The sequence below is a fragment of the Strix uralensis genome, chromosome 9, assembly GCF_047716275.1.
Source record: "Strix uralensis isolate ZFMK-TIS-50842 chromosome 9, bStrUra1, whole genome shotgun sequence".
Taxonomy (NCBI): Eukaryota; Metazoa; Chordata; class Aves; order Strigiformes; family Strigidae; genus Strix; species Strix uralensis.
Genome location: NC_133980.1, coordinates 11,183,534 through 11,206,947, shown reverse-complemented (window position 1 = coordinate 11,206,947; position 23,414 = coordinate 11,183,534). Strand labels below are relative to the sequence as shown.

Genomic DNA, 23,414 nt, shown 5'->3' with positions numbered 1-23,414 from the left:
GAGACCTGAGTGCTCCCCTTCTGCTGTAGCTGGAAGGGGACCTGGTGTGGGGATCCCACCCAGTCCTGCTTCCCCCCCTGCCCCGCCCCAGGTAAACACCGAGCTGCACAAACAACAGGGAACAAGCAGACCAGTGCATCTTGTATTTAATGGAGTGATGACCGCTTCCCTGCCCTGCTGCAGCACACAGGGATGCTCCACAGGAAGGTCCTCGGGAGGTGCGTGGGCTGGGGGACAGCCATCTTCGAGGCTGCAGCCAGCTCTTCATGGGTTGCTCCAAAGCAGCAGCAGGTCCGATGGCTCGGGGAGGAAGGGTGTCCACGCACTCTTGCTGTGACTCTTAAGGCACATCAGTATTTAGCTCAAAAGCTCTTGGGCTTTGACAAAACTTCCCTGTCTCCACTCTGGAGTAGAAGTAAGATTTAGTGTTGGCAGCAGTTCAGGTGCCAAAGGATCCAGTTTTCTCCACAAATTAAGTCTGTTATTCCAGCACAGAGGTAGCACTGGCTTCCCCTGCAGATCCGGAGGTGTGCCAGCTTCCATCAAGCCGTGGGGTCAAATGGGGGATACAGTGAAGGACAGGGCAAGAAGGCACTGGGCGCCAAGCGCTGGCCTGGCTAGAGCAGGAGGAGGTCAGCGTTTGTGGGGACCCTTACCAAAGCAGGGCACTGCTGGTACAACGTGTCAGTCCTGAGGCAGTTGCGCTGGGGCAGAGGCAGCGAATGGTCTAAGCAAAACCGGGCATGGTTTCTATGCTAGAGGCCAAAGCTGGGTTTGTGCAGCCAAGCAAGCATCCAGGTGAGTGAGGTGCAGGGGGGTTCTACTCCTCCTTGGCCCAGACGGAGCCATTTGCCTTCTCCTCCAGGTGGGGAATCACTGCCTCGGTGTAAAACTTCTCCAGCTTGGGCACTGTCTGCCCCCAGAACTCGGCGTCAAACTCCACAGGGACCACAGCCGTCTCCTTGGTGGTATGCACCACAAAGTCAGCCCGCTGGAAGTCGGCAGCCGCCAGCTGGCACTGGACCTGGGTGAAGTAGGCATGATCCTTCTTCAGGGCATAGGAGTCCCCGTCCAACTCCAGGCAGAAGTCCTTGTCCTTGCAGGCCTCGCGCACCGTCCTGTTCCTGTGCTTGTAGGGACACTTCACCTCCAGCAGCCCCAGGGCCCTCCCCGTGGCCGCCTCCTTGATGATGCCGTCTGGGCTGGCAGCAATCCAGTTCTTGTCCCGGTGAATGAAGAGGCCACAGTCATCCACCCACACCGGCTTGCCCAACGCCTGCGACTTCATCTGCTCATAGGCCTTCACAGCCACCTTCTCTTTGCGGATCCCCCAGGCCATGGCTGGTGTCTGCACCCCAGGGCTGGAGCTCACCACCGCTTTCAGGTAGGACTGAGGCACTTCGGTCGTCTTGTTGTTGGCGAACTTGCTGTTGGCGATCTTGGGAGCCACGGAGGCGGTGATGCGGTTCTCCCGCCACTTGTACCAATTGGGGTTGCTCCGCTGGCCCCGGGTCTCCTTCTCCACCCATGGGATGTCCTGGCTCTCCAGGGGGGGCAAGAATTGGCTCCAGGCCTCGCTTGACTCAGCCCCAGGCTTCTGCAGATGTGGGTCAGGTCTGGCCGAACCGGCGGCTCCTTTGGCATCAGGCGGCTTCTTCTGGGTTGCAGAGCGACTCCCAGCAGATCCTGTGTGCTGGTCCCTGGCATCTCCTTGGCCTCCACGAGATGTTGTGGGTCTCGGCTGAGTGGAGCCTGACTTTGCTCCACGAGATGTTGTGGGTCTCGGCTGAGTGGAGCCTGACTTTGCTCCACGAGATGTTGTGGGTCTCGGCTGAGTGGAGTCTGACTTTGCCCCACGGGATGCTGTGGGTCTCGGCTGAGTGGACTCTGACTTTGCTCCACGGGATGCTGTGGGTCTTGGCTGAGAGGAGTCTGGCTTTGCCCCGCGGCTGGGGCCAGCAGCCCCGGCAGCCAGAGCACTCCTGGATCGGCTGCCCACAGCCACGGCCTTGGCCTGGGTGGCCGAGGGGGAAGGTGGCAACGCAGCGGGGGTGGTTTTGGAGGCAGCTGTGGCTGGCTGAGGGGATGATGTGCTGGTGGGATCCTTCCTGGGTCTCCCCATCACTATGCGTCAGAGGGTCTCGTGCTGTGGGTATGGAATAAAGTTGAATGCATGTCCCCAAAACACAAATTTCCCTTTCCTTCGTTCTCCCTGCACCTGCCTGTATTGGGTTTGCATGGCAAGGTTTTGGTATCAAGGGGACTACAGGGGTGGCTTCTGTGAGAAGCTGCTAGAAACTTTCTTAGTGTCTGATAGAGCCAATGCTAGCCGGCTCCAAGATGGACCCGCTGCTGGCCAAGGCCAAGTGCATCAGCAACAATGGTAGTGTCTCTGTGATAACATATCTAAGAGGGAAAAAAACTGTGCAAGGGCAACTGTAGCTGGAGAGAGAAATGAAAATATGCGAGAGAAACAACTCTGCAGACACCAAGGTCAGTGAAGAAGGAAGGGGAGGAGGTGCTCCAGGGACCAGAGCAGATTCCCCTGCAGCCCGTGGTGCAGCCCATGGTGAGGCAGCTGTGCCCTGCACCCAGGGAGGCTCACGGGGGAGCAGAGACCCACCTGCAGCCCAGGGAGGACCCCACACCACAGCAGGTGGGTGCCTGAAGGAGGCTGTGACCCCGTGGGAACCCCACACTGGAGCAGGCTCCTGGCAGGACCTGTGGCCCCGTGGAGAGAGGAGCCCACTCTGGAGCAGGTTTGCTGGCAGGACTTGGGACCCCACAGGGGACCCACACTGGAGCAGCCTGTTCCTAAAGAATTGCACCCCTGAAAGGGACCCACACTGGAACAGTTTGTGAAGAACTGCAGCCCATGGAAAGGACTCATGCTGGAGAAGTTTGTGGAGGACTGTGTTGTGGGAGGGACCCCACGCTGGAGCAGGGGAAGAGTGTGAGGAGTCCTCCCCCGAGGAGGAAGCAGCGGTAGAAACAATGTGTAATGCACTGACCTCAACCCCCATTCCCCATCCCCCTGCGCCGCTGGCAGGGAGGAGGTAGAGAAATCGGGAGTAAAGTTAAGCCTGGGAAGAAGGGAGGGGTGGAGAGAAGGTGTTTTAAGATTTGGTTTTATTTTTCCTTACTCTACTCCGATTTTGACTGGTAATAAATTAATTTTCCCCGAGTTGAGCTTGTTTTACTCATGTCGGTAATTGCTGAGTGATCACTCCTTGCCCTCATCTCGACCCACGACCCTTTCGTCATCTCTCCTCCCCCCTGTCCAGCCGAGGAGGGCAGGGATAGAGCAGCTCTGGTGGGCACCTGGCACCCAGCCAGGGTCAGCCCACCCCACTCCCCGGGGTGCAGGCTGCCCCGGGGCTCTGTCCCCACGCCTTCTCCCTCGGGTGACACACCGCGGTGCTGGGCTGCTTCTGCACACCCCCCCCCGGAACCCAGTCCTGGGTGGGGGCTTGTGCTTCTGCCCCGTGGCGACCCAGAGGGGAGGGTGAGGGGGGGGGGAACAGCACGGTCTCCCCCTAGGGAAGTGGGAGCGGTGCCCGCGGGTGCCGCGGCTGCGCGGGGACCAGGCGGGGACCCCCGAGGGCCCATCACCCCCCCCGGCGTGGGACACGGCGTGGGGGTGGGAGGCGCTCGGGGAGGCCCTCGCAGCACTGCCCCGGGGGTCCCCACGCGTGCCCGGGGCCCGGTACCGCCGCCCGCTCTCACCGCTCCGCCGCCGCTCCGGAAGCGCGTCCCGCCCGCACCACGTGCCCGCGTGGGCGGCCCCGGGGGGGGCGGACGACGACACGGGGGGGGAACACACGACACCCGCGGGGTGCGGGGCTGGGTGCCCCCCGCCCTGCCCGCCGCTCCCCGCTAGAGGGAAGCAGCCGCTCGGCCATCCCCATCCCCGCCTGCCGGGGATCTGCCCGGACCTGCCCCGTCCCCCCCTTCCAGCACCCCCTCACCTCCCCTTTTCCCCTCTGCGTCCTTCCCACAACACCTCTGCGCCCCCCCCCCCGCGCTGCCCCCAGCCCCGCCAACATCATTTTGCTCTGGACTGGGGACAAGCCCCTACAGCTCCCTCTGCGCCCTGCTCGCCCTCCCCCCGCCATGGGCCTGCCGACATGGTTTCTCTTACAGATCCTCTTCTCCCGCCCCGTCTCTCCAGCCTCACTCCTCAGCCGCCGCTCCCCGGGGAGGGAACCCCAGCCCGGTGGACCCCCTCGCTGCCCGCGGGCAGGGGTCGGTGCCTGGCAGGGAAACGGGCCAGCAGGGCCCTACCTGGCCCCCAGCACCCCACCTTCACCCTCGGGCTCCCGTGTCAGGCTGGCCTAACGGGACCCCCCGCCACACTGCTGAGCCCCGATTGCTGCTGGCACCATGCTGGCCCAAACCACCACGGTCCACCACCACCAGACCCTCGGAAGAAGGACAGCAGCAAGAAACCAGAGCGGTAATACAGACCCTCGGGCACGCCGCTGCCCGGCTGTGCTGCTGTGCAAGGAGGGTCCCTGCGCACCGCCGAGGCACCCCGCCTCGGAGCCCCGGCAAAGGCTTCGGCTGCTGTGCAGGAAGCGCAGAGGCAGGCGTCAGCACCACGGCGCTTCCTGAAACCCACGGAGTTTCGATTCCAGCAGCGAGCCTGGCGCCTCGGCGGGAGCCGTGGTGAGCCAGCCGCTGAGTAAGCCCAGCTGCCCCAGTGGGGCAGCTGCTGCGAGAGCCCCGTGCCCACAAGCCCCCACTATTCTCAGCTGCGGGAAGGAAACCCAGCAGCCACCAGCACGTGTCCTGTGTCTGCGCTGGAGCCACACTTCCAGCCCCATCTGCCTACGCCAGCATCCTGTGAGGGTCTCGGTTAAGCCTGGGCAAGAGCGCTGGCAGCTTTCCCAGCTCCTCTCCCCAGGGATCCCCGATGTCTCCATGAGCCATCTCTATCTTTGCTGATGCTTCATTTCCTCCTGCCTTCTCCCTCCAGCCCCTCTGTGACTCTCTGCAGCTGGGCAGACCAATATTGCACAGGTTAAACCAAGGTGCACCTGATTTTTGACCAGAAACAACACCGGCATTCCCCTCCTCCTCCATGGCTACTCCTCCTCAGGATCTCCTTTAATTCGTGCTGATTAATGAGCAGCAGACAGCTGAACAGGACATCCCTGCCTGCCCCTCTCTCTGCCGGCAGAGCCTCTGCCTGTGCAGCCCTCAGCTGGGTCTGAGCAGCCACAGCTGCATTGAGCGCAGTTGCTGCCAGCCTGACACTGGCTGGTATCTCCTTGGATTTCAGGTTATTTCTTCCCATAGCATTAAATTCACAGGGCTTATCAGTAACTCAGGACCTGAGAGTATCTGGAAGAGCTTTGTGGTCCATGCTCCAGCCAGCCCTATCTCTGGGTGACAATTCAGCTCAGTAAACCCAGAACAAGGTACTCCCAGAAGATTTGGGGGTCATACCCCAACCACGACCAGTCCCTCGGGCAGTACAACCGCTGCTGGTGAGCGCTGCATGGGGTTGCTGGGGTGCCAGGGTGCTGAATGAAGCCATTGGGCTGAGCCAGGCCTGTGTTTGTAGGGTTTAACGCATGCCTTAGCTCAGCTGAAAAGCAATGCCGAGCTCTCCGAGGGTCTATTTGTGGCTGTGACGAGCTGCTGTAGGGAAGCTGTGACGGTGCAGAGCGGGGACACGCATGTCTGTTGGCTGATGCTGGTGTAAGCAGTGTATGGAGCAGGATGAAGCCCCGTCTGCCTTTCCCTGGGGCTGCTGCGGATCGCCGGCAGTCTGAGGGGGGCTCAGCTGTGCCCCCCCTGTGCTGTGCACACTGTGGTTATTCGCCTGCTGTAACACTGGGGCTGCAGACGGTGCCTGATGCTGTGGGCTGGCCGAGCCCCATCACTCCAGCTGGTGGCACCGACCCAGCACTCCCATTTGGATGCTTTTCTTCACCTCAGCTTGGCCTAGAAACAATATCTCAGAGAAAAATCAAAGCTTGCGTGGTTTTTTTTTTTCTAGGGCTGGAGCGGCTGCGGCGCTTGCCGTGACGATGGGAATGAGAGCCCCGCGCACGCCGCAGGCTGCGTGGATGTGCTGCGGTGTGTGCTGTGCCTCCAGCGGCTCGCAGAGCTGGCGTCTGTCATGTTGGGGGGGTAATATATGGGTTAGCATCCTTCTTCTGCAGTCATAAATGACAGGGGAGGAGAGCAGCTGCACACTTTAGCTCTCCTCTCTCCCTGTTGCAGCACAAGGAGGGAAGCAGCGTGCCGTGGGGCATCTCGCATGGGGAGAGGGAATGGCTCAGAGTGCTTTTGCAAGCACCCCAGGGACACACAGAGTGCCTCTCTGCCAGATAATTGTGTTGGCTGAAGCGCAGGGTAAGGGGTTGGGAGGAGGGAGCGTGCCCCATGCTACCGTGTGCAGCAAAGGGCGTCTTCCACTGAGATTTTCCTCCTTTTGCTCCTGCCGTCACCTGTGAAACCTGTGCCGAGGAACTGAAGCCATAGAGGCGCGTGGGTCAGCTTAGAGGTGAGATCCAGTGGGGAGATGCTGCTCTGTCAGGCCTCCTCCCTCCGGCGCTGCCCCAAAATCACCTGCCAAGGACAGGGGACTGCTCTCCACGCCGGTGCTGCCTGCTCTTTCTGCCCCGGTGTGTGTCTGTGTGGCTGAGCTGGCTCCGGGCTCGGCGTGGCTGCGCTGGTGGGTTTTGCGGTGCAGGGGAGGGGGGTGGCTCCCCTCTGCGTGTTCTATAAAAAGAGCTGTGGTAGCACAGCCCTATCTATAGCACAGCGAGGGAGCTGCCTGGGAGAGGCAGGGCAGAAATTAGTCCCAAATCTGATGGTTTTCTCTGGTCCCAGTTGGGAATGCTGGGCCGGCAGAGGCTGCTGAGGGATTCCCACCACGCCCCAGGCAGTGAGATGTCCCTGCCAGCAGACGTGTCCTGGCTTTGCTGGGATTTTCTGACCGTCTGAACCCTCCCCAAGGGGATTTGTTGTCACCCAAAGGCTGGGCTGTCCCCAAATCCCCCCTTTTCCTGCTCTTTGGGGCTGGGATTTCGCTGCAGCACATGGAGATTGATGAGGGCAGCTCCAGTGGGACCCCAGGGCATCTGGGTTTGGGGTGGATGCTCAGCATCTGCCTGTGCTCAGTCCTCTTGCGGCGGTCTCGGGGCAGCTGAGACCTTTCCTAGAGAAGCTGGTTGTGACGCTTGTGGCCTATGTATTTGTAGCAGACAGTTCAGCCAGCTGATGGGGGTTTGTTTTTTGCCCCATGCTTTGTTTGTGGGGGACACAGGGGTGTGGCTGTGTGTCCCGGGCAGCCCAACACGGTGTTTGTGGGTGCCACAGCATCACCCTGGGGTCTCACCAGCACCCGAATTTGTCTGGACATCGCCACACTGTGGGTGCAGAGCTCTTGGCGGGTGCCTGTCACCCTCTGGGGGTGTTGGCCGTCCCCTGAGACCCCCAGCATCACCCATGAGAGCATCCCCCAGCCCTTCCCGGGGCGGCAGTACCAGGGCGTGTGTCTCTTTAATGAGGCTGGGCTTGGAGCAGCTCTGCTGCTGGCACAGGGAGTGAGGGATGGAGCGAGGGCGGTGAAGGAGCCAGTGCCAGAGAGGGAGCCTGCAGCAGGGAGAGGCGGGGAAGCACCGCTCATCCCCCCTGGGTACCGCAGCCCCCCAGCCCGAGGGGCAGGGAAACCCACCCCCAGGGCAGAGAGCTCTGCGGAGGGCAGGGACCCAGCGGGTGCTGAGCTGAGTCTGCAGCCTCTGTGTCATCCTCCTCCTCCTCCTCCAGGTAAGGGCCAAGGTGGGGGGGAGTCTGGGACCGCCGTGGCCCAGGATCCTGTGGGTATCCTGCAATTTGTGGGTGCCCCAGGGTTGCACACCCGCTGTTGGGGCAGCCCCGGCTCACAGGAAGGGTGAGAGGTGGGAGATGAGGCAGCAGGGCCACAAAAGTGCTGAAATCACCATCTGGTGTGGACCTGACAGGGCTGGCTCTAATAACTGCTGGGAACGTGCCCCAGAGTATTGGCAACCAGTCCCTGGCCCACGCCAAAAATGCCCCCGCGGCCAGAGGAGCAGCGAGACCCTTCTGCAGGGCTGCCCTGCTGGGATGTGCCTGTGTCAGGGGAAATCTGTGGGGCTGGGACATTTTTTTGGGGAGTGCCTGTGTTAGAGTGCATCGAGGGCAAATAACTCCTGTTCCTTGGCAGAGGGATGGGGATTTTTCCAGGGGTTTTAGTGGCTCTGGGGAGGCAAAAGCAGCAGCGCAGGTCTGGACGCGGTGATCCTGGATGCGGTGCGTGTGCCGGGACGTGTGTGCATGCATGCACACGTGTGTGTGTGTGTGCATGTGTGTGTGTGCAGCAGACTCTGCTCTATGTTTTGACTTCCCAGCACTTGAAGCAGTAGTGCCAGACAGGGGATGGCACCGCAGGCTGGAGACTCGGGTGGGGGACAACCCTTCACCCAGTCCCCTTCACCTGCTGGGGAAATCCCTTTCCCCTCCACTCCTCCTCTTTGGGCTCTCTGCAAAGTGGCGTGGCCCATGGGTGCTGGGCAGCAGCACCATCACCTCCTGCCTTCATGGCCTTCTCCCTGCTCCAGGAGTGGGGATGGATCTTGCTCTCCTGCCCTCCTGCCCCATCCCAGTGGAGCGATGCAGGGATGTCCCACAGGGAGGGGAGGTGAGCGAGGCAGGGGGTAAGGCAGGAGGGGCAGAGATGCCTCCTTGCTCCAGAAGCTGCCACTGAGGTTTGGGCTCCTCTCCTTCCATCCTTCTCTTGTACTGGCTTGTGCATCTATCACCAGTGGAAATTTCCGCTGGGTTTGCCTGTGCTGGGGCTGGCCTCATCCTTCCCTGGGACCACGCTGCACTCCGGCGCGGGTGGCTGTTGATGCAGCAGGTGAAACTCTGACAACTTTGCAGGCAGCTAAGGAGTCTGCTGGGCTCAGGCGCCTGGCTTGCTGCAGCAGCTTTGCTAGAAAACTCAACCTGCCCACGGGTGAGAAGAGAAACGTTAAGTTATTCTGACCTAGAGAAGAGTTACCTCCTTCTTGCCTTCACTGAGGGCTTTTTGCCACCGCCATGGATAGCTGCCCCCAGCCCTGCTCCTGCTGCGGCCCCCTCCGTATCAGGGATGCTGCTGGTTAAGCCAGCTCCTGCGGGCAGCATGTGGGAAAGGAGGGAGAGGAGGGGGCTGCGAAGGCACTGGTGACCATGCTGGGGATGGGGAGGCGGCCAGGGACCTGTTGGTGATGCCATGCTGGCACCTGGGGACAATTTTCTGCCCCAGGTGGAAGAGAACGAAGAGGCTGGGACGAGGACTGTTGGGTCTGGTTTTATTCATTACCACAGGGCTTAGAGCAGCCAGCACAAAGCGTGGCAGGGCCAGATGGGGCCTGTTTACTCTGCGAGTGTAAATGTAAAGAGAAGCGATAAAAAGCAGTCGGGACAGCTTCTCCAGTAAGTCCCCGGTAAACAAGCCGGCAGTGCCCTGGCCAGTGGGCGGCACAGCAAATAGCAGGCGCGTTGCTGAGCATTAAGCTGGGTGCCTTGGGAACAAATGGAAGGGCTTTGGGGTGAAATCCATCTTTAATGGCTCAGTGTGGCTGGGCTGGAGGAGTCCTGGTCCCTGGAGCCCAGCTGGGTGATGTGGTCAGGGTAGGACCCAGCTGATGATGTTCCCAGTGGTGGCATGGCTGGTGTGGAGGAAAACTGGGCTGTGCAGGGACCCTGTGTTGCCTTGTGTGCTGGGAGAGCACTCAGGGGGGGCTCAGCAGCACGTGCAGCATCCTGCACACAGGGTGAAGGATTGGCAATGGTGGGGGGTGGTTGGGTGACCAGGACCTGCCAGCATAACGCTGCAATACCATTTGAGCACGTAAATAGCTCCCCTCCAACATAAGGGACTTCTTTTCCTGGGATGCAGCCACGTTCCTAATGTACTTCTGCGCTTCTCAGGGGCTCCCTGCCTTGCACCCGCTGTGGGCAGCTTGGTCCTGGCCTTGCCTCCGAGGATGTAGCCCTGCTCTGCTTTCAGGGATGCTCTGGGAGAGGCACCCTGTGATCACACGCCGAGGGCACCCCAAGCCTCCTGTTACTGATGCTCGTACAAGCCGTTCCCAGGATGAAGGCCACCAGAGTGGGGGGACCAGATGGTTCACTTGTACCTGGCCTTGGCCTTGCTCGGGGTACAGTGCATGCTGAAGCACCGGCACACGGCGTGACACAGGGACCTCGCTGCTGTTGGGTCGCAGGCGCTTGGGGCGAGCAGGGGATACAGTGCGGAGGTGCAGACCCGTGTCTGGAGCGGGACCCACCACTATCTATGGAGAGGCAGGGCTGAGGCTAATCAGAATATTTTACATGAATATTTGATGGCACGAGGTGGGGTGATGTTAGAGAGATGCCTTGGCTCCGAGAAATCATTTGAGATGCTGCTCCCGAGTGGTTTTCCCAAGGGGAAGAGAGGTGTGGAGTGGGTCAGTGCCCTGGCTGGAAGGCTTCCCCAGCTGCCTTTCTTCCTGCAGCCGCTGCCGAAGGGTGGGATGCTGGACGTGTCCAACTCTGGGCAGAGCGTTACTCACCCAGAGGCAGACAGCATCATCCCCCAAGCCAGGCTCCCCTCCCTGCAGTGCCTTCCCCTCTGTGCCGCTCTTCAGTGCAGCGCTGACCTTGTTGTTAATTATTAAACCCCCAGCAAACATTGCTTGGTGTTCTGTCCTAGTTACACTGTGGGCTTCTTGTCCTTCTTTTTTGTTTTAAAAAAAAACCAAATTACCCTGGTAACCTTTGTGGGTGGATGGAGATGGGAGCAGCAGATGCTCCTCTCCCAGCCAGTGCGGGAGATGGTCTGGGGAGGCTCTGGAGCCTCCGAGCTGCTGTGGGGTGGCTGAGAGATGGCCTGCGTGTGGCTGGCCATTATCCATCCTGTCCAGGAGTCCCTGCTTGTCTGTCAGGGCTTGGGCCTTGCTTAACTACTGCTGCCCATGGGAGAAGACGTTTTGCTGCCCAGCAGCCAGGTTTATTTACCCGTGGGGCAGAAGAGCTCTCTGCGGGCTCTGTGACTCCAGACCTGGTTTGCAGGTGGGCTGGGGTCTGAGCAGAGAGCTGGGTCCAGGTGCGTGTGTTTTGTGGATGCTGCAGAGCAGTGTCCCTGGGATGGGGAGGGCTGGGGACCTGCTCCCCCTTTGCAGGCTGGGCAGATGGAAGAAGCTTGCATGCACAAGCCCTTCGCAGCAGACCCCGTCCCTGAGCACCCAGCACCTGCCTCCCCTCTGCCCACAGCTGCCTGCTGAGGGACCATGCCGGGCCTGTACGCCCTCTCCTCCTGGGAGGCTCTGCCCCTGAAGAGCTCCAAGGTGAAGGCTTGTGCCAACGGGTACTCCCTGAGCATCACTGCTCACCTCGTGTACACCAACCCCCACGAGGAGCCTGTGGAAGGTAAGAGGGAGCTGTTGGGGCTGGCAGGGACCCGGGCTGCCTGCACGGGACCCTAAAAGCACCCGTGCTGGGGAGCATCCTGTCTCCAGCCCACCTGCATCCCGGCCCCCAACCCTTGCTCAGTTTGGGGAGCAAAAGCAGACACCAGTGGTGGTGAGGGCACTGCTGACACACAGCATCGCCCTACGGGCAGGAGAAGAGTGTGGCTGAGCAAAAACATTCCCATTCCTGAGGAAGAAGGGGATTTCATCCTCCCTGTCCTCCTCCGGGATAGCGAGGCTGTGGGTCCTACCTGGGTGTTGCCCCGCTCTCACACAGCTAAATCACTCTGTGAGTCAGAGAGGCTCTTAGCGATGCTGCCATGGGCTATACCATGCCTCAGCCATGTCCATGTCAGGATCTGCCTTGGGACTCTCTCCTGCCTGCAGGCATCTTCATCTACCCGCTGGAGGAGTCAGAGGTGGTGGCTGGCTTCGAGGCAGCAGTGGGCAGCCGGCGGGTGACGTTCCAGGTCCAGAACCGGCACCGGGCACAGGACTGTTGCCTCCAGTGCAGCCCCAGCCCTGACCGGCCACGCCGCTGTGCCGGTGGTAAGCCCCATGGCACGGGTGACCCTGTTGTGTCCTCCTGGATGGGAGGCTCAGAACAAGCAGGGATGAAGTGTGGGGAGACACAAGGAGCTAAGAGCCTCTGCCAGGCCACCCTGGTGCCTTGGGGGGTCTCTGGGGCTGGAGATCTCAGTCTCCCCCCTCTCTCTGCCTCTCCGGGGCTTTACCCATCCCTTTGCATGGCCCTCATTACACCTGCGCTCTGTTGTCCCCTTTGAGAGTAATTAGGTCAATTAACACCCCTTCTCCCCCACCTCACACTCCCCACTGACCCTCCCCAACATCCCTGCCCTGCCCAGGCCACCTCGTCCTGGACGAAGATGCGGAGCGCTCCACCTTCATCATCGTCACAGGCACGCTGTGCCCAGCGGAGAGCCTGGCTGTCACCCTGAGCACAGCGCAGGAACTGGCCACGCTGCCGGACGGGGCCCTGCGCCTCCTCCTCCCCCCCATCCTCACGCCCCGCATCCCTGACGTCCCTGAGAGCGAGCCGGCAAGCTTGTGTGACGACAGGTTGGCCCTATGGTGATTTTCATGGCTTCCTCAGTCTCCGCCATCCTGGGGGGGGATGCTGATGCTGGGTGAGTGGGGCGGGGGGCAGGAGCCATCACCACCTCTCCCCTCACAGCCCCACCAGCTGTTTTGGGGGGCCAGGTGCCCGGAGCCAGCCTTCCCCCACAGTGCCTGTGGAGAGCGTGGACGTCTTTCGGGGACGGCCCTGCAACCCTTTTCCTTACGAGTTTGCCTTCGAGCTGCTGGTGAAGGGCCCCTGTTTGCTGGCAGGTAGGGGGGGTGGCTTGTGCAGTGTTGGTTGATTGAGCAAAACCTCCCCAAAATGTGGGCAATGTCCCCCCAGGATGGTGTCCCTCTGGTCCCTTCATGCTTCTAGGAATATGCAAGCCCACTTCCCCAGACATCCTCTGGTGCTACCTCCATGCAAAGAAGCCCTTTCCCAATCCCACCCCGGGGGCTGGGACCCCCCAAAGTCACCCCACGTGTGGCTTTGGGCAGCTCTGGGTCAGCAGCCTCCTTCCCCGGGAGACATGATGGATGGGGGAGAGGATGGGCAAGGGGGGGTTGCAGGTTGGTGGGGACACGCTCCTGGCCACCGGCCCAGTTAATCCCATTAGAGCTGGCAGGGAGCAGCCACCACCATGGCACCGGGTCCGGCACAGGCATTGAGCCTGGTGTGTGGGAGGCTAAGGTGGGGGGTGCGAGGGGCTGCCCCCTCGCCGCCTCCTCCTCCCCGCAGGGCTGGAGAGCCCATCCCATGCCCTGCGAGCCGATGCCGACCCCTGGGCCAGCTCTGCCGTCACCACCTGCGTCACCCTGGCTGAGCCCCACCGCTACGACAGGGACCTGGAGATCATCCTCTACCCCTGTGGTGAGAGGGGACGGTGCCCTTGGTGGGATCTGGGGGAGATGGGGCATCGCCCCAAAAGCATCAGGAGCACCCCCCAGCCCCCTGTGGTACGGGGTGGCTCCAAACCCACCCTGTGCCCCCCAGAACCCCACCACCCTCACCTGGTGATGGAGGACGGCACCATGACATACCCCGAGTATGAGGCCCATGTCCGGAGCCGCCGGGATTACTCACGGATCGCCAGGAAGGACGGCAGTGGCGAGAGACAGGTGGCAGGGCACGGCCACTGGTGGGGAGGAGGAAGAAGGGGGAGGTGGTGGGGTGTGGGTGAGGAAGACCTCAGCTCAGGCCGGGGTGGTGCAAGAAAGCCCCTGCCCTGCCTGGCTTGCAGGTGGCTTTCGTGCAGAAGCGTTTCCACAAAGACATCTTCCCCAACCCTGTGCTGATGCTGAACTTCTGCCCGGCGGCGGAGGGTGTCCCTGGGGACCTGCAGAGTGTCACCCGCGAGGTCCTCTTCCTCATCGACTGCAGCGGCACCACGAGTGGACCCGACCTTGACAAGGTCAAGGTGAGGCACGGCCATGGGGGCAGGGATGCTCCCTGGTGGCCGATCCTTAGCAGCGCTCCCCGGTCCCCGCTGTCACCCCAGGAAGCTTTGCTGGTGGCCCTGAAGAGCCTTCCGTCAGGGACGCTGCTCAACATCGCTGGCTTCAGCACCGAAGTCAAGCCGCTCTTCCCATCCAGCCGTCTCTGCAGCAACGTGAGTGCTGCCAGGCAAAGCCCCCCACCAGCCCCTCTCCATCCCCCCTCCCAGCTCCCCGGCGTGGAGTCAGGGCTGGCGAGTCAGGGGATTGCTGCGAGGCCGGCTGTCCGTGCGGGCAGGAGACGCTGCGGCGCGTCTGCGAGCACATCGGTGGGCTGCGGGCAGACACGGGCAGCACCAACCTGCTGGCAGCGCTGGGCTGGGCACTGGCACAGCCCCTCCACCACGGCTACCCCCGCCAGCTCTTCCTATTCACCAACGCGGCAGCAGGCAACGCGGGCAGGATCCTCCGGCTGGTGCGCAGGCAGGCCAGCACTGTCAGGTATGGCTCCGGCACCGTGGTGGGGTCATGGTGCTCTCCATGTTCCCTGAGCTGTTCCCACTGATTTCTCCTTTTGCAGCCCCAAATCTCACCTCTACCAGCCCCAAGGGTGTCCTTCACCCATCACATCCCCCAACCCCACCGGCTCGGCTTCCCTCGGGGTACCCCAACCCAGCACACAGCCAGGGCAGCATCTCTGGCTATCAAACACCTCTGCCCATCCCTGCTGCAGGGCTCGCCACTGGGCTGCCCAGCCCCTGGCACCGGCCCAGCCATGGCTTTTCATCGCCTGGCTCTCTCCTGCAGGTGCTTCAGCTTCGGCATGGGCTCGCGGGCGTGCCGGCGGCTGCTGAAGGGCATGGCCAAGGTGAGCCGGGGCCGCGCTGAGTTCCTGAGCCCGACCGAGAGGCTGCAGCCCAAGGTAACACCCGGGCCAGGGCAGGGGGGCACAGGGGCCACACAGTGTTCAACACCAGCTCCTCTTCCTGTCCCAGCTGATCAAGTCCCTGAAGAAGGCGATCGAGCCGGCCGTCAGTGATATCACCATCGACTGGTATGTCCCCGACAGCATGGAGGCTCTGCTCTCGCCCACTGAGCTCCCGGCCCTCTACCCTGGCGACCGCCTTGTCAGCTACTGCGTCCTCTACAGCATCGCCTGCTTCCGCGACAGGCGCCCACTGGTACAACTGGCACCGCCCTGGCACGGGGAGGACGGCGTGTTCCCAGTGCCACTGGCTTCTCCCTGTGCTGGGGGGCTGACAGCAGTACCCTCTCTCTGTCAGGGCCGGGAAGGGGCTTGCCGGGGCTCCCGGGGCTCAGCCTTCCCCTCCCAGGAAGAGGTGCTCAGTGCCAGGGAGAGCCACCAGCCACCCCGGAGCACCCCGGGATCTGGGGACGCCTCCCTGGAGCTCTCCGCCGGGGGCACGGAGGCGTCGGAGCGGAGTGAGTGGGGTCAGGGTTGGGGTGGGGGGCAAGCGTGGGAGCTGTGGGCTGACGGGGTGTGCGCTTGCCGGGCAGGCGCGGATCCCGTTTCGGGGGGAGACATCTGGAAGCGGATTTACCAGCCCTCCTACATCCAGGAGCAGTACGTCCTGACACACTGCTCCGTCAGCACCGACCGCAGCCGGGGGCTGCTCTCCCGCAGCTCCACCAGCAGTGAGTCCACCGGCTCCCGAGATGTGGCCCCTGAGGGTGGCTCCTTGGCCCCTGGTGCCGATGCCACCTCCCAGCAGGGCCAGAAGAGCTTGTCCCTCTGTGAGTCCTCCACCAAATCTGCCCCGCTGCCCTCCACCCTGGCTGGCACCAAGGTAAGGATGCCAGTGGGGTGCAAGGGCTCACACATGGGGGGGTTGCTCCTGGCTTAGGTAGGGTCTTGCTGCCCTGTTGTGCCCAGACATGCAGCCACTGGGCTGGAAACCGGAGCGCTGTAGCCTGGATTTTAGGCAAGGATCAGCTGTGGGTGCCAAAAGGAGGCTCCTCTGGTGGTTTTGTCCTACTGGAGCAGGACAGCTGGGGACTAAGTAGATGGTCCCCCAGCTCCCGGGCCAGTAGTCAGCTGGGTGGCTAACAAATCCCCTAGCCAGCTCAGATCCTCATTGATGCTGCAGAAATCAAGTGAAAATAGCTGGACTGGCATCAGGTAACGAACCTTCCAAGCTGGAGAGGAGGGGGTGGGCTGGCTGAGCTCCCGCCTGGCTCCTTCAGCCCTTGGCCAAAGCTGCCCAATGCTTCATTAACAATGGGCCACGTCCCTGCTGCTTCATACCTGGGTTTAAAACCCAGCCAGGTCACTGGGATGGGGAGAGGCAGCTCCCCCCACCCCCTGTCCCCGGTGACGATGGCCCCAAGGCCGGGTGAGGCCAGCTGTCACCCAGTTCCAGGACACGCTCCTTCCCGATGGCACGGGTTAGGTAACCCGCTCCCTCTGCACAACAGCACAGCTGGTGGCCTTTGCTGCTGAAATGTCAAGCGTAAGTGATTTCCCTGCAGTGTAAATGATCCCCCTCCGGGCTCCCTGCTGCTGGGGTGAGAGGCGGTGTGGGTGCTGCTGCCCTGCCGTAGCTTTTAGGTGAAGCAGACATCACTCAGTGCTGGGGATTGCATCCCACCATAGCCTGAGCAACTGAGCTAAGCCCCCCATGCCGCACACACAAAAATCCCTGCCAACTCCTCCTGCCTCGGCGTCAGTCCGAGTCAGCCTCCCGGGATGTTTGAAAACTCCTCTCTCGGTGCCCTCAGTCCTTCCCACGTGTATTCGGAGCCTCGTGAGCATCACCCGCCGCCCCAGGAGGCTGCCGGGAGCCAGCCTGCGGAGCGATGGGGCTGGGCGTCAGCCAGAGGCTCCAGCCAACAGCCGGCCAGGACCGCAGGTGTCCCATCACAGTTTGGTGCAGTCTGGGCTCTGTGCCGGTGCCTTCGCCGGGCTCGCTGTCAGCCTCCCCCCCGCCGCAGGTGACGGTGGCCCTGAGCACGGAGGAGCTGGCACGGCGGAAGAAGGTATTGGCACGCGCCGCCCTGGCTGGCCGCAGCTTTTCCTCGCCGCACGGGGAGCTGGATGCCCACCGGCTCTGCCAGGCCCTGGAGAAGGTGTCACAGAAGAGGAACCAGTCCCTGGAGGGGCGGCTGGACGAGCTGGGACCCCGAACACGGCGTTTGCAGCCCAGCGCAGTAGAGTCAAGTGTGTGCTGGCTCCGGGGGACGAGGGCGGTGGGGATGGAGCCGGGTGCCTCTGCCTTGCTGAGCCCACATCTTGCCGTTGCCCAGATAACCTCCTCTCGCCCACCCACCTGGACTGGGACATGCTGGTGGAGCCCTCCTACCTCTTCAGCGCCTCGCCGGCACCCGAACCAGGGGAGCCCAGCCTGGGCGATGCCAGCCTGCCCCTGCGCTGCCAGGTGGTGATCCACGCGCTGCGAGCCGGCAAGCCGGTGTCCTGGGAAGTGACGGCCTCGCTGGAGTCGCTGCTGCAGCCTCGGGAGGGGCCAGGCAGGGAGGATCCCCCATGGCGGGCAGGCAAGGCCGGGGACAAGCCATTGCACCGCTTGGCAGCACGCTCCGTCATCCGGGACAATGAGAACACGGCACAGCGGGAAGCCGAGCTGGAGCAGGGTGGGTGTCGGTGTGTGCCCCCCCAACCCCAGCACAGACCCGGCATAACCCCCAGCTCTAACCGCCTCGCTCTGGGCAGGTTTTGCCCGTCGGTTTCGCCTGAAAGCCATGCAAACCAGCAAAGCCTGCAACGTGCCTTCTCTCTACACCCGCCTGGTGTCCGTGGATGGTGCCACGCAGGCAGCCCTGCCCACAGCCCCTGAAGTGTGGGGCACAGGTACAGCCGGGGGGGTCCTGGCATGCTGGGGAGGGGGCAGTGAGGGGACTGAGGGCTGAGGTGGCACCGTTCCTTGCAGCCGGCTCGGCCAGCCGGCCACGAGCCACCACGGCAGGAAGCTGGAACCACAGGAGCTCCTCGGTGGGTCTGGGTCAGCAGCAGGATGCAGAGGAGCAGGATGGGGCCCCCGTCGCTGCAGGTACCAATCTGGGCCCTCACAGCTGCGTGGATGCCCAGGAAGAGGCATCTGCCCCACACTGTGGGGGAGATACGGGTGGCAGTGTAGCAGCCCCTGGCAACAGCTCTGGGCCATGAGGGTCCCAGGAGCCCAGGAGCCCTCAGGGCTTTGCTCTTTTGCAGAGCGAGATGAGACCCCAGGGTCTCCGGCCAGCATCTCCTCCCCAACCTATGGCTGGGAAAAGCAGAACTGCTCAAACGGTGCGTCCAGGGTGGAGGGGGCCAAGGGATGGATGGTGGGGGACAGGGGGTGCCCCCAGCACTCTGTTGCTGGCAGCTGAGAGCTGGAGCATCTGCCGTGCCCTCGCTGCCCAGAGCATGTGGGCTGAACCGCCCTCACAGGTGCTGGGGAGTGAGACGCACCTCTGGGTGCATCATGGCCCCTGCCATGCTCAGCTCTTCCCCCACCCCTTGCAGGGCCTCCAACCAGCCCTTCCACCACCTCCATGGGCTCCCAGAAATCCACGGAGAGCATCGCTGGCTCCAGGTGAAGCTGCAGGGTGGGGGGGGATGCGAGGGCCCAAAAAATGGCACGTTGCAGGGAGAGGGGGACAGTGCCGCTTCTTGGGTGCTGCAGGTCCAACGTCCCCTGCCAGCTCCTGCGGTGTAAAGGAGTGGGGTTTGCTGCTCTAGCCCCTTCCCTGCAGCAGGCTGGGGTTCGGCTGCCCTCCAGGAATTGCCCCCCCTGCCCCGTCAACTCACCTGTTCGCCCCACAGGTTTAGCCTGAGCAGGCGCAGGGGGCCCAGCCTGGTGCTGCGCCCGCAGTGCCTCAGCCCGGAAAGCGAACGCCCCGACAACCACGCCAGCCATGACTACCTCCCGCTGGTAAGGACCCCGTCCCCGTCCCACCCGGGGGGGCCAAGCAGGCACCTTCCCTGCTGGCTCACAGCCAAGCCGCCCAGGCGATGCCCGGCAGCACCAGCAGCAGCATCCAGCTGAGGCAAACCCGGAGGGTGCCTGCTCAGCCCTGGTGCAGCCTTCAATGGCCCTGGGGGCCTTTGCTGACTTTTTGAGGGGTGGGGGGGACTTGGGCAATCCCTGTGCCCCAAGGACACTCCTACCGCCCCCACCACTGAGTGCTGGGAGCCACAGGTCTGCTCCCTTGCCTGCCCCCCACCTCCAGTCGTCTGCCCCCCCATTGCAGGTGCAGCTGCAGCAAGCCCAGGGGCCATTCCAGCTCACAGAGAGCTTCTCCGAAGTGGTGCAGATCCCCTTAGATCGCCTGCGCCGGGCCTCCCCCTACGCCTCTCACCGAGCCAGCCTCAGCCCCGTGTCCCCGGTGGCCAGGAGCAGCCCCGAGGCAGGGCCCCGCCGTGACGAGGGCGAGGAGCCCAGCTCACCCCCGTCCCGGAGCACTTGCTCCGAGGTGCCCAGTGCAGCTGTGTGGGCGCAGGCGGACAGCGGGCACGGCTCCGAGTCCGACACCGGCCCCCACTCGGCTGCCCCCTCCGAGGCTGGTGTGAGCTGGCAGGACGTGGGGCCAGAGGACCTGGAGAGTGCCAGCTGGGCCACGGCGGTGGCCTTGGCGTGGCTGGAGCATCGCTGCGCCGGCTTCTTCGAGGAGTGGGAGCTGGTGGCAGCCAAGGCGGACGCGTGGCTGCAGGCACAGCGGCTGCCCGAGGGGGTGGACGTGGGCTGCCTCAAAGGGGCGGCCAGGCACTTGTTCCTGCTGCTGCGTCACTGGGACGAGAACATCAAGCTGAACATGCTGTGCTACAACCCCAACAACGTCTGACGGCTGCCGGAGGGGCCAATAAAGACACCTGGCTCCGTGCTGCCTGCGCCAGTGTTTCTGTTATGGGTAGGGAGCTGTTGGCCCCGTTCAGGCCATGCTGGGGCTCACCACAGCCCTGGGGGGGGGGTCACCTCCTTCTCAGCCACCTCCCATGGCGGGGAGCAGACAGGGGACTAGGAAAAGCTGTGCTGGAGGGATCCCTGGGCTGCATCAAGGCCATTCAAACCTTGAGGCAAAGTGCTTTTGCAGATCCTCTGTCTTAACCTCACCCCAGAGGCTGCTCCCCTGCCCCGGGCAGTGCTCTCCTGGGGCTGGGAAGGGAGCTCCCAAGGCCCCGGCGGCTGCTCTGCCTCCCCACAGGTGGGGCAGGCCCGGGTAGGGCTGTCCCGACACCGTCACAGCACGAGGACGCTGCGGCCGGGGAAGGGCACACAAAGCCCTCTTTTATTGGGGAAGTCCTGCCTGTTGGGGGTCCCCACGCTGCCCTCTTTGCACAGTTCCAGGGCTTGCAGCCCTCCTGGGATGGCCAGGTGGGGAAAGAGTGGGCAGAAGGGGCAGTCCCAGAGGCCAGTTCCCATCCTCCAGCTGGCCACGCTCTCACTGGGCCTTCTTGGAGATGGCTGTGGGCCTCCTGCTCGGCTGGGGGGGGTGTGGTGCTGGCGGGGGGGCTGTGCCGTACCAGAGCTGGAGCAGGACGAGTCCGTGGCAGATGTGGAGGGAGAGGGAGCTGCAGACCGTGGAGGGGTAGGTGTTCCAGCAGAGCTCGATCACGCCCAGCAGCAGCACCCTGCGGGGGGGAAAGCTGGGGGTCAGCATGGGAGGGACACACACCAGCCCCCCTCGCTCCTAGACCCCCCAGCAGACGGGTAGTCCCCCTCCCTGGCAGCACGTACTTGGGCATATGGGCGAGCTTGGTGGTAGGGGTGCACCAGAGTAAGTAGGGCAGTGTGTGGAAATACCAGACATAGAACTGGTAGTGCAGGGAGCGGCTGCAGCAGACACCCAGGAAGTTGGAGGAGAAGAGGACGAAGACGATCTGTGCGCTGGCATTAAGGGGACAAACGCAGGAGGCTGGAGGTGAGATCCCACACCAGCTCTCCAGCCGTACAGCACAGCTCCTTACCCCAGCACCGAGTCATCCTCCCAGCACTGCAGGACCGGGAGCCTGCGAATGCTGAGCCTGAGGTCCACTCTGCCCTGCCCTGCCTTCTCCCCCACTCCTTGCTGCCCACCCTGCCAAAGGATATTGTTGACGGTCAAGGGAGGGGATGCGTGCTTCCTTTCGGCAGGATCCTTCAGCAGAGCCAGGATGCTCTCTTTGGACCTGAGGGGGAGGCACAAACATCAATCTCAGCTGCTGAAAGTCTCTCCCACCCTGCCCTTCCCCTGTGAGCCACAACGCCTGGGCAGCGTGCTCCCCGAAACAGAACAGTAACTCTCCCCCACCTTCTGCCTGCATCCCCAGAACTGCATCACAGTGGGGGCAGGGGAGTTTCAGACCCGTATCCTGCACCGTGGGGGTTGATGGAGACCAGCACCCGTGAGGGAACCTGGATCTCACCTGTGCCACCGGTGCAGTGCAAAGAGCCCCAGGCCAGCCAGGTGAGCCAGGAGCAGTGTGGCGTGGAAAGCCCGATTCTGGAAAACCTCTTCTGGGAGGAAGCGCCAGTTCACTGTCCATTTGAACTGGAACTGGCGGCCCAGGTCGAAGGAGCGCGTCAGGTACCCCACGGGGTTCACCAGCAGGAAGGGCAGCCCCAGAACCACCTGCCAGAGACACACCAGCACCCTCACAGCAGCCATAAGCCAGGTCTCCATCACCCTTGCCACCCCCCCGAGAACCCTGGCACCACGTGGGGTGACAGGGACAGTCAGCCAAAGATGGAAGCCCGTGAATTACATTATTTATCAACCTCCAGCTTGCTGTGTGAGGCCAACTCAGGTGCCGGTGCCACTGTACATCCACCCAGAGGCCTCCAGTCCCCAAGACAGCCAGGCAGGATGCTGCGATGCAGGCAAGGGCAGCCCTGCCGATGGGGTTGCCAGCCTGCCCCCGTAGCTAATGTGAGCAAGGACCTACCTGGAGCAGGGCACAGATGCAGAGCTTGGGGATACAGCCCAGGAGACCGAACCGTTGGAGGAGAAGGAAGAGAAGTCCAGGCGCAAAAAGCAGGATGTTCATCTTCACTGACACAGCCAGGCTGAGTGGGAAGCTGCATTACTGCTGCGGCCCCCCACATGGGTGCCCAGACAGCCCCCAGCCTGCGCGCAGCCTCCTCCCTGGGGCTGAATTCGCTCACGCATGCAGCACGCCATGGAGAGCAGCCCCCACCCTGCCTCCAGACCCTCACCTGAAGAGGAAGCAGCCCCAGGACCAGTGCTCCTCCAGGAAGAGGTTGATGGCAAGGAAGAGGATGGCCATGGCGACGGGGTCGTTAAAGAGCCGTAGGACAAAGATGGAGTGGATGCGGTAGGACGCACAGCACATGAAGAAGAAAACATACGGGGGGACCTTGCAGGGGACAGAGAGACACGAAGGCAGTCAGCAGCCTGTCCTGGACCCCGAGCTGCCGCCAAGCCCCTCCAAACCTCAGCCCCCCAACCCTGACCTCCTGCCCAGCCCGTTTCTCTCGGGGAGGACCGAGCAGAGCAGGAGAGGCCCCGAGGCAGCTGGGGAGACCCCCTGGCCCCAGGCTACCTTGTTGGTTCGGCAGTAGATGCGGAAGACGAGGAGGAGGTTGAGGAGGTAGAGGCCGGCGAAGAGGTACTGCGCCAGGCGGATGTCGGTGCCACGGCCCGTGGCGTAGTACAGGCCCAGGAAGATGTAGACGAAGCCGGCGGGGTAGCTGTGGAGAGACGGGAGTGAGGGGCCAGGGCTGCCCCTCCAGGACCCCCCGGGACCCCCCGTCGCAGGGAGCTCGGCCGTCCCCATCACTCACACCAGTGGCCCGGTGTCACCCTTCAGCTGGGTGTAGTCGAGGGTCCCGTTGGCAAACCCCTCCACCTCCTCCATGTAGGCCTTCCAGTCGATCTCGGTGTCTGTGGGGGGGGAAGGCGGGGGTCAGGCAGGGCGAGGTGGGGCCAGGGGGCACTGCGGGGAGGGCTGCCCCCCTCCAGACCCCACGGCCCTGCCCCGTGCCCCCCAGCATCGCCGTCAGCCGAGGCTGCGGCCCCATCCAGGGACCCCCAGCCCACCCCGTGTGTGTGTGTGTGTCCCACTGCCCTGGTCGGGGGATGCTGTCACCCACACAGGCTGGGCGCAGCCCCCAGCTCCCCCCCCGCTGCTCCAGGGGGAGCCCCCCAGCGCTGCCCAGCCTGGGGACGAGCTGTCACTGCCCGAAGGACACCCCCCACCCCCTGCACTGCCCCGGGCCAGCTCCGCCACCCCCGGGCCGGTCCCCCCGCCCCTCCCCGCTCCGCGCCGGGCTAGGCCGGGCCCCGGCACTCACAGGGGACCCTGCGGATGACCCAGAGGTTGACGCCGCCCTCGGCCAGGCAGAGGCAGGCGGCCACCAGCGGGGTGTAGCGGGGCTCCAGCAGCGCCGCCCGCCGCTCCCGCCAGGCCCGCCGGAGCGCCGCCGCCCCCCCCCGCCCCGCCGCCATGGCCTCCGCTCCGCTCCGCTC

General features: G+C 63.2%; 3 protein-coding genes across 6 annotated transcripts; 1 reads left to right on the top strand and 2 right to left on the bottom strand.

Moving 5' to 3' along the window:
* Positions 1-128: 128 nt before the first annotated feature.
* LOC141947471 (uncharacterized) lies at positions 129-4,557 on the bottom strand. Of its 3 annotated transcripts, none has more exons than XM_074878651.1 (2): positions 4,468-4,557; positions 129-2,146 (listed from the first exon to the last, which is right to left on the bottom strand). In XM_074878651.1, the coding sequence occupies exon 2, from the start codon at positions 2,120-2,122 to the stop codon at positions 821-823; it is 1,302 nt and encodes a 433-aa protein (XP_074734752.1). In that variant the 5' UTR covers positions 2,123-2,146; positions 4,468-4,557; the 3' UTR covers positions 129-820. The 3 variants fall into 3 exon arrangements, with proteins under 3 accessions (XP_074734752.1, XP_074734753.1, XP_074734754.1); XM_074878652.1 differs by lacking the exon at positions 4,468-4,557 and adding an exon at positions 3,727-3,758; XM_074878653.1 differs by lacking the exon at positions 4,468-4,557 and adding an exon at positions 3,012-3,041.
* Positions 4,558-7,595: 3,038 nt separating this feature from the next.
* VWA5B2 (von Willebrand factor A domain containing 5B2) lies at positions 7,596-19,829 on the top strand. 2 transcript variants are annotated; one of them, XM_074878649.1, is made up of 22 exons: positions 7,596-7,785; positions 11,281-11,436; positions 11,865-12,026; positions 12,344-12,557; positions 12,673-12,827; positions 13,297-13,428; positions 13,552-13,676; positions 13,799-13,975; positions 14,057-14,167; positions 14,290-14,492; positions 14,799-14,913; positions 14,987-15,172; positions 15,275-15,434; positions 15,510-15,799; positions 16,944-17,169; positions 17,256-17,600; positions 17,680-17,817; positions 17,897-18,016; positions 18,178-18,255; positions 18,472-18,541; positions 18,772-18,880; positions 19,200-19,829. In XM_074878649.1, the coding sequence occupies exons 2-22, from the start codon at positions 11,298-11,300 to the stop codon at positions 19,788-19,790; spliced, it is 3,846 nt and encodes a 1,281-aa protein (XP_074734750.1). In that variant the 5' UTR covers positions 7,596-7,785; positions 11,281-11,297; the 3' UTR covers positions 19,791-19,829. The 2 variants fall into 2 exon arrangements, with proteins under 2 accessions (XP_074734750.1, XP_074734749.1); XM_074878648.1 differs by having other exon boundaries at positions 12,344-12,569.
* Positions 19,830-20,206: 377 nt separating this feature from the next.
* ALG3 (ALG3 alpha-1,3- mannosyltransferase) lies at positions 20,207-23,414 on the bottom strand. The gene is made up of 9 exons (XM_074878645.1): positions 23,240-23,414; positions 22,730-22,829; positions 22,489-22,636; positions 22,142-22,302; positions 21,871-21,991; positions 21,352-21,557; positions 21,038-21,114; positions 20,684-20,828; positions 20,207-20,577 (listed from the first exon to the last, which is right to left on the bottom strand). The coding sequence occupies exons 1-9, from the start codon at positions 23,391-23,393 to the stop codon at positions 20,388-20,390; spliced, it is 1,302 nt and encodes a 433-aa protein (XP_074734746.1). The 5' UTR covers positions 23,394-23,414; the 3' UTR covers positions 20,207-20,387.

Excerpts from the sequence above, each read along its gene's own strand:
- LOC141947471 (XM_074878651.1), bottom strand. The coding sequence starts at position 2,122 with ATGGGGAGACCCAGGAAGGATCCCACCAGCACATCATCCCCTCAGCCA.
- VWA5B2 (XM_074878648.1), top strand. The coding sequence starts at position 11,298 with ATGCCGGGCCTGTACGCCCTCTCCTCCTGGGAGGCTCTGCCCCTGAAG. Across the intron at positions 13,677-13,798 it reads ACGGCAGTGGCGAGAGACAG|GTGGCTTTCGTGCAGAAGCG; the intron begins GTGGCAGGGCAC and ends CCTGGCTTGCAG. Across the intron at positions 18,881-19,199 it reads GCCATGACTACCTCCCGCTG|GTGCAGCTGCAGCAAGCCCA; the intron begins GTAAGGACCCCG and ends CCCCCATTGCAG.
- ALG3 (XM_074878645.1), bottom strand. The coding sequence starts at position 23,393 with ATGGCGGCGGGGCGGGGGGGGGCGGCGGCGCTCCGGCGGGCCTGGCGG. Across the intron at positions 22,637-22,729 it reads GGTGACACCGGGCCACTGGT|CTACCCCGCCGGCTTCGTCT; the intron begins GTGAGTGATGGG and ends GTCTCTCCACAG. Across the intron at positions 21,558-21,870 it reads GCATCTGTGCCCTGCTCCAG|GTGGTTCTGGGGCTGCCCTT; the intron begins GTAGGTCCTTGC and ends TGTCTCTGGCAG.